General features: G+C 40.2%; 1 protein-coding gene across 1 annotated transcript in view; it reads right to left on the bottom strand.

Annotated features, from left to right (window-relative positions):
- Positions 1-1,454: 1,454 nt before the first annotated feature.
- The window catches only part of NPTX2 (neuronal pentraxin 2), a 51,164-nt gene continuing 40,806 nt past the window's right edge, over positions 1,455-11,812 (bottom strand). Inside the window, exons 4-8 of the mRNA XM_009286543.1 lie at positions 11,521-11,810; positions 9,207-9,423; positions 5,420-5,664; positions 3,630-3,809; positions 1,455-1,682 (exon numbers count right to left, since the gene is read on the bottom strand). Coding sequence (XP_009284818.1) covers positions 1,455-1,682; positions 3,630-3,809; positions 5,420-5,664; positions 9,207-9,423; positions 11,521-11,810 — 1,160 coding nt within the window. The remainder of the gene's footprint in view (positions 1,683-3,629; positions 3,810-5,419; positions 5,665-9,206; positions 9,424-11,520; positions 11,811-11,812) is intronic.

Below are 11,812 nucleotides of genomic sequence, written 5' to 3'. Positions count from 1 at the left end.
TACAGTGCATTTGCTATCTGCGAGCCACAAACCAAGTAGTCACATCAATGCCAAGGAAACAGCAGCATTGTTTGCAAAATATTGAGAGAAAATGATAAAAAAATATAGTAGTCAGCCCAGTGCTTACAGAAGAGACAGTCAACAAGAGTTGAAAAAACAGCACATTTTCATATTACATAGGACCATTATAATAACATAGAAAACAGTGCAGAAGACTTATGCTGGAAAAATATATAGCAATTCTCAGCAAGCAGAAACTGAACTTTGGCACTTGCTCATAAAAAGGCCTTTCAAAGCAAAACAAAATGGAAATTCACTTAATCACAGCTTGTATATTTAAAAAAATAAAGACATCAACTAAAGCTAGAGAAACAATAGAGAAAAGTTTACAAGCCAGGTCACTACAAATTCAGTACATTCAGCCTACAGAAAATACAAATACAATCTGTCATCCATTCATCTACGCTGGGATCCTGGCTAGCGAAAAGACAGGCTTTGGGACAGAACCTTACCTGAAGCATCTCTATTTCAATGGAGCTATGCTGATTACACAGCTCGTTCTTCAAATTGCACTAGAATAGCATGTTTCAAATACATTGCCTCCTTATCATAAAATAAGGCTTTCTAATCTGCAAATTAAAAGCAACACCCTTGCACTCAGACAGTGGCTGTTCTGCTCTACCCATAGTTGCACCATAACCACTGCAGTGTAAGGATTAAGTGATTTATTTAAAAAGGGCTAAAAAAGAATGGCTTCAATTCAAAGGGGAGACAATAGACTGGAAGTAAGGATTCACATTTAGCCTGTTAATCTTAGCGCTTTGTCAGCACTGCACATTATCAAAAGGAGTACTATAGTGAACATGTGCACAGCTGTTCCCCGTCCATGCCAGAAGAACTGATGTACTAAACTCGGGCCTAACCAAAAGGCTGCTGCAGGCCAAAGCATATTTTTGGATCAGGCCATAAGCAAGGGCTGCTCTAGCTAAGAAGCGCTTCTTTCATTGTCAGGCTCAATGCCCCAAACTAGCAGCTGTCTTTGCACTGAGGCAGTTTACTCAATTTTTTTATTCTTTTGAGGACTTAATCTTAGCGCTTTGTCAGCACTGCACATTATCAAAAGGAGTACTATAGTGAACATGTGCAGAGCTGTTCCCCGTCCATGCCAGAAGAACTGATGTACTAAACTCGGGCCTACAAAAGGCTGCTGCAGGCCAAAGCATATTTTTGGATCAGGCCATAAGCAAGGGCGCTCTAGCTAAGAAGCGCTTCTTTCATTGTCAGGCTCAATGCCCCCAACTAGCAGCCGTCTGCCCTTAGGGGCAGTTTACTCAATTTTTTTATTCTTTTGAGGACTTAAGATTGGGGAAGGGCAGAGAGAAAAAAATAAGTGCTTTAGACTGCACAGAAGATTGTCCTACTAAAGGGGGCACTTGAACAGGAAACAACTGCAGCTATAAATCTAGCAGACGCTCTTCACATGTCTCCACAGGCCATTTAGTAGCACCTCCAAACACATCAACGTTGTTATCAACCCAGGGTATGATGTTGCCAGGCATGTTGGTAGAGCAGTTAGCAATATTCATGATGTCTTCAGCTTTTAAGACCCTGTCCCATATATTGAACTGGCTCATCTCCCCAACGAAGGCTTGAGTTGCATCAAATCTTCCTCCTACCGTGTCCTTTAGGCACACAAGAGTTAGGATTAGATGAGAAGGTTATTTCAGCATTTTCTTCTTCAAACTTGAAGACCCTCCCCCCAGCCACACTGCTAGAAGGAAGTGCAGAGCTAGGTCACAGAGACAAACAACTTCAAGTTTCTAGAAGGGCTACTTTGAACAAGATGTTCTACGGAACACTTAAAAGCTCCAATCTGAAATGTGTTAAAACAATTCAAAGCAAACAGTAGTGACTGTATACCATCACACAAAGGCTATACATAACTAACCCTGTCCCCAAGCAGTAGAGCAGGAAGGCAGCCTTAAATACTGAGGCTAATTTAGGAGCCATTTTACAAGCTTGGCACAGGACAACTTTAGCAAGAACTGCATAGATGTGTAAGATTAATCTATAGCCATAAAGCTTTTGGAGTAAACTGTAACTGTAGCCCTTGACCAATTGTCTGCGGGGCCTATAAGATGCGATCTTTGGACCTAAATACATAGGCTGCTTCTGGTTGTACCAAATGACTAACTCAAACTGCTACTGCATAAGCCTAAAAGTGTTTGCTTGCTCTATCCACTACTCAAGGACAGAAATCACACATTTTATGTGATCAGACTAACGTGAAACTGATAGCATAGGATAGAACCAAGCATAGTACAGGCAAATGGCATGAGAGTTACAGAAAAGCTGCCAGCTACTTAATAGTGAGCTGGAGCATCTGCTATGCAGAATGTATTAGGATTCCGAATTTACCATTCTGTCGTTTTTGTCATGGATAAGTATCTACTAAAATCAGTATCAGGACAAAACTTATTTTTCATTGCCCCATTGTGAACCTGGGAATCCTGGAGAAAGGCTATTTCCTGCTACTCATTACAGGTTTTTTTTTTGTTTTGTATATGTATAATCATACAAAGAACAGGTAGAGAAAAAATGCGAAGATGAGAGCCACACAATTCATAAGCAATAGCTTAATGACATGTTAACTAGAAGAGCAAGATTCAAAATGCTTTTTTTTTTTTAACTAGAAGGGCATGATTCAAAATCCTTTTTTTTTTTTTTTTTTCAATATTCAAAAAGGACTTATCCTTAACTTCATGAATGCTTTCTGTTGGCAGTACTAATACTCAAAATTTATTAGCATTTGCATTAAGAGTCATTTACCCAATCTTTAATGAGAAACCAAATGTCTGATTTAGAGTTCGTCCCTTTGACTTCAGACTCATCTTTAAAATAGACATCAGATTCTGAATGAGTGACAGACTCCACTATTCTAAAAATGTGTTACATACCTGAAAAGCTGCAGAATTCAGTCTGCAGGGAGTTCTCCATAGCAGGCCAAATTATAAAAGATCCTGATATACCCACAAGCACTCCAGTGTCATAGTTGTTGGTCCCCTCACCCCCATACACACACTTTCCTTGGTCTATTCCAGGGCTCGAGGACTAACATTCTTATTATTCTTGGGATAAAGAGGAAAGGAAGGGGGAAAAAACCAGTAAACTGCTAAGGGGGACAGTCAATTTGGCTTCAACTAAAAAAAAAATTAAAACAAATCAAAGCAATTATACTTGGTCTGCTTTCAGCAAGCTCCTTTTTGACTGCTCATACAACAGTGCTGGCCAATTCTGTCCTTTTCTGTTCAGCGGCCACATGGCTAGTTACCAGCAATCTAGCTCAAAAGATTTAAATTAAGGCATTATTCGGATCACTGACGAAGTTGCACACTGTAGTATTAAGAGTGGGAATAGGAATAGCTGCAACATGAATATTCTAAACATTTAATAAATGAAACAAAATATACCAATGTGTGATTGCACTAAGTATTTGTTGCTCTGTTTTAATCTTTCTGACACTGTGTGTACAATAGGACCAAGTGTGTAACAAAGAGAAATTTTCTCACAGCTGCTGTTCATTTTGGGACTTTTGATTTTATTTTTTTTAAACCCTGTCATTTACTCACCTGTTCCTGACCCAGGATCAAGACACCTCCAGGTTTAATTGGGTGCCAAGGAGCAAGATTCTCCCCAGTGCCAAGCTTCTCTCCATCCTGAAAAGCCTCCCACATTCCATCTCTGGTTGTCCATGTTATACAGACATGATGCCATTTTCCATCACTAATGAAGAGAGGGAGCTGGGCAACCTACAAAAACCAAAAAATAACACCTGTTGCAAACCAAGTGTACCAGTTCAAGCACAACATTTAAAAAGGGACAGGATGTACTCTGTCCTCAGAAGCAAAAAACTTCAGAGGCAGAAGTTAGTCCACATCTTTCTACTTTGTCCCAGCTCTCCTATATTAAGGAATACATCCATGCTTTTTATTCTAGATGTGAGCCTTTGTTTCATCTAGAATCAAGTGACACAAGTACCAGAGTCTAAGCTGCTATCAGTCCACTGATCCTGCACATTAATGTGTGGCATTTGTTGTGTAAATCTCAGTGCTTAGTCCTAACTTTCCATCCAGCACTCACGTTAAGTTTCTCTTAAAATCTGGGGTTTGCCTGCACCATTTGCAGTAACAACTCTGACAAATGGATCTGCCTGTTTCCAGTAAAACTTGTGGGAACTGTTATGTAGGGCTCCAAATAAGGAGGAATTATACTCCTTCATTAATTTGATCTGAAAACTTACTCAAGTCAACATAAAGACACAAATGCAGCGGGCTACGGAACAGCTGTGATGCGGGAGAAAGAAAAGCTTCACAGAACATTAGTAGTACTGACATAACATTGAACAGAAAAAGTTATTTCTAAGGATAAGCAGACTCAAGTTTCCTTCTCTTCCACAAACCATTAAAAATAATCGGCTTTTCACTTTTATTTATTTGGGAGGATGATAGGACTTTTAAGAGTCCTTAACTAGCCACATGACTGAACCACCTGAGTTGCATTGTAGATCTGTAAGCATCTGATCCCTCAGAGAGCAGTGAGTTACTAGGAAACCTAACAGGCCAAAGAAAACAAGGGATGGTGGGTGAAGGCAAATTATGCTACATTGCAGCCTGGCCAAGTTAAGAATCTAGTTTTGCTCACATTGATTCAAATCAAGTCACTTAGCTACTATCAGCTATTTACATTTCATAGCTAGCCTAAAGTGAAGGTGGGGAGAAAGGAAGTATTTATAATCTGGTTTAATGCCAAGTTTCAACGGGTCTTGTTTTCCTCAAGCCTCATTCTGAAGCTTGTCAGAAACCATCAGTGGTATGAAGTAGTGTGAGACAATTGTTGCTTTTTGTATCTACAGTCCGAAAAAATTGTATTTAACCTGATGTTCAGTCACTTAAACATAACAAAACCAGCCACAATTACATGCTTTTTGCTCTCTCTCTTCTGCCAAATTCATTTTAACATATCTAAACTTCTAGGATTAGAAAGATAGAAATACTGCAACTGGCCTAGATCTCACAGGTTTTGCAATAGTGTGGCTTCAAATACTGCTTCTGTTTCATAAAACAAACAAGAAGCCAAGATCTGCTTGTACACTCAGAGGAGAAGCCTAAGTGTGTGCACACCTAGATGTCATGCTGCATTGTCTCAACACACAAATATATGTACCCTTTGACCTTGTTTAGAGAACTTTTATGAACTTGCAACGGACAGATGGACAACAACAGACAAGTAGACACTACCATCTCAAAGGCCCCAAAGCTGGCTTCTCTCAGGTAGAATGAAAGAGTTACTAGCGAGGTACCAAGGGTTCGGGCCTTATTCTATTAATGTAGACAATAAAGAACAGTTAGCCAATTCTCACCTTATCATTAATTAGAAGTTCAATTGGATTATTTCCCCATTCTATGAGGACAATTTCATTAGCCTGCCCAGGAACAGCATAAGAGAATGGAGTGCCAATTCCAGGAGAAGCACTCGATCTCAACCACAAGCATACGGTAAAAGCATACAGCTCTGGCAGAGTCTTCTTGACCTTCCCATATAAGTAGTTTGTGCGAAGAGGAAGGGAGACTTTGAATTCATCGGGTGACTTAAATGCACTGTTACCTAGAATTACATTGAGGAAGAAAAGCCTTTAACATTAAAAAAACCAATATATCTGTAATTCAGGTTAAGAAACAATATAATTGATATGGAGTATCTTTGGAATTTTAATCACTTTAGAGAGGTACATAAAAAATATATTGAAGTAGTATTACTGAATGTTGATTTTGCAGTACAGAAAAATACAACTAAATTTTATACACATCATGCTAATTACTTAGCTTATTTTTCCTGTTCATTTAGAGCAAAAGAATAGATGGCAGACAACTAATGAGAGGCTGTTAAATATTTGCTTTCTTCATTGCTTAGTTCATGGCTGGAGGCCTGCCTGTTTCAAACAGTTCAAACTGTTTTAAAAGATATTTACTGTTACTAAACATGTATTCTCTGGTATGTTCATTATTAAAACATCACAGTGCTTCAAAAACAGTATTTCTTTCCGTGCTAACGCTACACAGGGAGCTAGCGGCAGCATCCCCATTTTACAGATAGCAGGCTGAGAAACAGGTTGATGGTCTCATTTTGGGTGGCCAATCTGAAATAAGAAAAAGCTGACATATTCCAGAAAGCAGAGTTAAATTTAAAAGAACTGATTTCTGTTGCATAGACAAATCAAGAAGAGATCTGATTAAAAATATAAAGCTGAAGTTCAGTGACCTGAAGAAAAATGCAATATAAAGTTATGAACTACAAAAACATTAGACATTTGTTTTAATATAGAAGCAGAAGTTATTATTTAGCTTTTTCCAAAAGATGCGATAAAAACCAGTGAGATATATCAGAGATGTTTATGAAATTGAGAACTCTTAAGACCAAAACTTTCTAAAGTTGCAATACTCTGCATTATATAGTTTGTGTATACTTCTGATGTAGTTGCTTACAAGTAATTTTCTAGAATTAAATATTAAGAAGATAGAAATCCCACATTGTGCCACAAAATAAAACCCCACAGTTCTGTAGTAGAGTGTAACCTTCAACCTTTTAGCAACCTTTTCTTCTGAGTCCCACTCATTTCCTTTACTCACACTCCTGAAACAAATTCAATCCCCTTGCCAAATTTCACACTCCAATCCAAATGAAGAGCTGTTGTCACAAAAGGTTGCCACAATTTTTATATATAATTTTTAAACCATTGGCATTCTCTCAGTTTCCATTCTCAGAAGCAACTGAAGTGTTTTGACTGCGTTTTTCAGAGAACAAGGGGGTGGAAGAAGAAAAAGCTTGTCTGATGCTTGCATCTGTCTTGAACTTACAGACCAAAAACTGAAATATTCTAAATTTTAAGCAAAAAAAAAAACCAGCATCTTAGGGATAATGTTGAGCAAACTCCACTAAGCTGGTACAACCAATCTCACATATAAAAAAAAGAATGCTTTAATGCTCCAAAAAGAATGCTCCATTAAGAGCATTAGTCACTCTGTGAAAGATTTTAACGAAGCCATAATGGGTTGGAAAAGAACAAACAATATTCATCTTTTTTATATTTTTCAGTTTGTTCTCATGACTTAAAAACATCCACAACTCCAAATGATAACAAGATCCTCCTGTTCTGGGCAATGGCACATGCACAGGATAAGACAATCCTTTTCCTAAAGAATCTGAATTATTTTTGGACAAGATGGGCAAGAAATATTGTTATTCCCTTTTAGAGATGGAGAAAATAGATTTAGACATAGCAAGTGACCTGTTCATGTCTCCAGCAAAGCTAGGAACCACATTTAAGTCCAGACACTATTAGTTGCAGGATTATTCCTCCACCCAGTCCTGCTTTTTAAAGCATCATCTACTGCTGTCAATGGAGACAACCGGTGAAGGAACTACCAGAAGACTTTGGGAACCACAACAGTTGTACAAACTTCAAACTCTTCTGCCCCACTGGTACCTAAAGACAGCTGTCACAACAACAGATAAAAAAAAATCCGAAGTTCATAGTGTCATCTTATAAGGTTAGTTTTTCCTCCATTTATTTAGTCTCAGGACAATGAGGAGCTTATGACACTCTAGTTTGTTGTCAGAAGAGATGCTAAACAATATGGCATTTAAAATAAAAGCACAATAGAAATACTATTTTCAAAAGAGGTCAGATCACTTCAAATATCATCTGCATTTAATCTACAAAATCATTAAGTTCTTAGATCATTATTCCCCTCACTTTGATTTGACAGAGGAACCAAAGGCACAGAACAGCTAAGCTGCACTGTAACAGAAAGCAAATTACACAACTAAAAGAAAGCCTGTGTCTTGGTTCCTGGCCCAAATTCTTCACTTCCCTGGAGACTTGTAAGACAGCCCTCTCTCCCCACACAAAAAATAAAGGTGGGAACAGGCTATTTTTAACCTCATTAAATTACACATTCTTGTTCTCCCACCACTCCCTTTCTCTTTCTGATGACTTGCTGATTTGAGTCGCATCTTTCAGAGACAAGGACTAGCAATACTTGCCACATAAGACATTAACAGGCCACTAATTCTCCAGAACTTTAGTTGCAGTTTAGGCTTTATCTTAGCTCTCAGGAAATACTAAATGACAGAGCCAGTAGAAGATCTCTTCTTCCTCTTTCCCTTTTCCCCTCCTTCACACTTTTTAAATGAAAAAAAATAGATACAATTTTACACAAATGGATCCATTAGGCTGCATTTTAAAATTCACGAGATATGTATGTTTGCACCACTTTGAAAGCATATCCATTAAGCTGCTTTTAAGCAGAGAACCTATTCACCTTGGCAAATCATTTAAAGATTGGGCAGTGATATTTACTGGTACTCTAGTCCTACACAGTCCACTCTGTAGGCATATATAGTCAATACAGAAAGAGAGTTCTGTTCTTTAGCTCATTTCCACGGGCATTTGTAATTCAAATAAACAGACTCTACTCAAGCATAGAGATCTCAGTAATAATTAATCTAAGTATCTGAATAAATGACTAGGATTAAGAGAGTGTCCCCCAGTGGCATCATGTGTAATCTACTGTAAAGTCTGAAGGCTATACGCTTGAGATAGGACACAATTCAAGTATCTGCAGTTACCCAAAGGCATAACCAGCAACAAAAGGAGAGACCACCAGCAATGCTTCCAAAGCAGCATGAAATGGTTCCGGTATAAAATGCCATTCATTACATCAAAGGCAGTTGTGCTAATTAAATTTATCCCATATGATTTTCAGTCCAAATAAAGAAAGGCAGCTCTACTTAGATGTGTAGTTGACATTATCTAGGTATTTACCTGACACCAATGTCATGCTTCTTCCTATTTCCACTTGCCTCCTTATATATATCTTTCCATCCTACAAACACTAAGAGTTTCATCCTAACCACCCACATATGCCAAATTAAGAGACAGGAAGCCAAAGCCATGCAGAGGCCTGTCAAGCAGGAAGCCTGTGACAAGGAAAAAGAGAATCCAAGTATTTGTACTGTCACCTACTATTTAGTCCAGCACCTTAACTGTCTTTCCCTCAAGGCCTACATTTAGTCTACTGCACTAGAAGGACGGAGTAAAAAAAATTAATCAGCATAGGGAAGCATTTAGATTCTATGCAGATTACCTTTTTCTAATTCAGACACTCTTTCTAGCAATGCATTCAAGGCTGTCTCTGTCCTGTGCCGATGGGCTGACGTCTCATTATGAAGCAAAGACTTTTCATCCTCAAGCTCAGCCACTTTGCTCAGGAGTTGGCGTTCCAGGTCTCCAAGCCTCCGTTGAAGCATCTCTCGAAGGTCATTAGGCAGTGCTGCATATGACACGTTGGCTCGGAGCTGGTGCTTTAGGGGAAATGAGAAGGAAAAAAAAATTATCATTTCTAAAACAGAAACTGTGAAATGTGGATATGCTCCTAATTCAAAGGGAAGAAAGCAAGATCACTGAGTTCTCCAGCAAGTACATGTGCTGGTTTTGGCTGGGGAAGAGTTAATTTTCTTCACAGTAGCCAGTAAGGGGCTGTGTTTTAGATTTGTGCTGAAAACAGTGTTGACAACACAGGGATGTTTTCGTTACTGCTGAGCAGTGCTGACACAGAGTCAAGGCCTTTTCTGCTTCTCACCCCACCCCACCAGCGAGTGCTGGGGGTGCACAAGAAGTTGGGAGGGGACACAGCCAGGACAGCTGACCCCAACTGACCACAGGGATATCCCACACCATATGGCATCATGCTCAGCATATAAAGCTGGGGGAAGGAGGAGGAAGGGGGGGACATTCGGAGTGATGGCGTTTGTCTTCCCGAGTAACCATTACGCATGATGGAGCCCTGCTTTCCTGGCGATGGCTGAACACCTGCCTGCCGATGGGAAGCAGTGAATGAATTCCTTGTTTTGCTTTGCTTGCATACGCAGCTTTTGCTTTACTTATTAAACTGTTTTTATCTCAACCCACAAGTTTTCTCGCTTTTACCCTTGCGATTCTCTCCCCCATCCCAACGGGGAGGAGTGAGCGAGCAGTTGGGTAGGGCTTAGCTGCCAGCTGGGGTTAAACCACAACAATACAAAAGAGGCATTGCTTTTCAGTACTTGTCATGTTCAGTTCTTTTATCAGCACTGTAGCAAAACAGGTCCTGACACAAAAGGGCAATTTTGTTAGAGGCTTCCAGCATTTCATATGAAGGAGTCTTCATACATTTAAGTTCAATAAAATCAATGTAGGAAGCCAGGTCTGATGCACTTCCATTAGTATGGATACATGTGGCACATTAGTCAATTTTTGCTTTACCTACTGCAAGTGACATTGCCAACTTAAGTAAACAGAAAAACTATTACTTCTTTTTAAATAAAAAATTAAGCTACTTCGAAAGCAAATTTACCAAATGAAAGTTTCCTCAGTTTTGATTTGCAGAGTAAAGAAGTCAGATGCTCTTTAGATCAGCTGTAAGTATTAGCCAGTGAAAGTATTTTTCTTTAAATGGCAAAACACACACACACACACTCTCTCAAATAACACTGGTATCTTTAAGGATACTAAGAAACCAACGGTTCCACCTACCATATTATTCTAGTGGAGTTTCCCTTCTACAACCCTAAAAAAAAAGCCTCAAAAAGACAGCAACAGTAGTAAAAGGATGTTACGCTACCAGATCATTCAAAACTGTACTTGAAAAGCAGTCCAGAGTGTTTAGACCTCACAGAATAACCTTTAGAAAGCTACTCGCCATCCTCACAACATCACTGACTGTTTGGAGGACAGCAGGAGGACACGCATGTAGCTCTCAGGGTGTGGAAAGCAAAACACAACATCCAGCACGATTCCTGTGGGAATACTCTCTATAAAATATTTCCATGCGTGCCACTCAACCACGGGCACTGTCCGAAGGCTCATGGAAATCACTTATCGGTGGGCTTGGACCAAATCCCCTTTCTATTCACAGGCATACAGAATCAGGTTCTTTTTATTCTATGTCAGCTCTAAATACATCATGTTGTCTTCACAATCTGCCCAACACAATCTCCTCATTACCACTGATCTGTTCAGCATCATATGCCAAGGTCTTACTGCCCAAGACGTCAGCTTTATATCTCAACCCCCATGAAGTCACATTCCCAGAAAAAGAGATTTAGACATATTAATACAGAAACTAATCTGGTGACAAGCAGGAAAACCATAATCTCCCCCCACGCACTGGGAGAATACATTCACAGAGGAGCCCTTCAGGTTTTTTACCATTAAAGCGAGCAGATAAATAATCAAGAAAACAAGACAAGCCAACTGAGCCACTCACTCCCAGGGCTTGTCCAGTTTGGATTTATCTCCGTAAAGATTAGGCGCGCTGTTGTGTCCACCCAGCGGTCCAAAGCCACTGTTATAGGTTAAGTCGTTCCAAGTTTCTACCTGGGGGGGCTGGGAGGCTGGCCCACCCCGCGCCCTGGCCCTACCTCCAGGCTCTCCAGCCGGTCCTTCAGGGTCTGCATGGTGCGGCTCAGCTGGTCGATGACCTGCGCCGGGTCCCGCGGCAGGTCGCCCATGGTGTCCTTGCCCCTGCCCAGCTCTTTTTTCCACGTCCCCGTGTCGGACTTGCCGTCGGCGCTCTCGCAGCGGCTCAGCTTGCCGGTGAGCTCCCGGATGGCCTCCCGCTGGCTCCCGATGGTCTCCTTCTGCTGCAGGACGGTCTCCCGCAGCTGCAGCACCGTGGCTTTCAGCTCCTCCTCGGGGGACAGCGCGCCGCCT

This window comes from Aptenodytes forsteri, unplaced genomic scaffold, assembly GCF_000699145.1.
Source record: "Aptenodytes forsteri isolate BGI_AS27 unplaced genomic scaffold, ASM69914v1 Scaffold55, whole genome shotgun sequence".
NCBI lineage: Eukaryota > Metazoa > Chordata > Aves > Sphenisciformes > Spheniscidae > Aptenodytes > Aptenodytes forsteri.
This window is presented reverse-complemented; position numbering and strand designations above follow the sequence as displayed.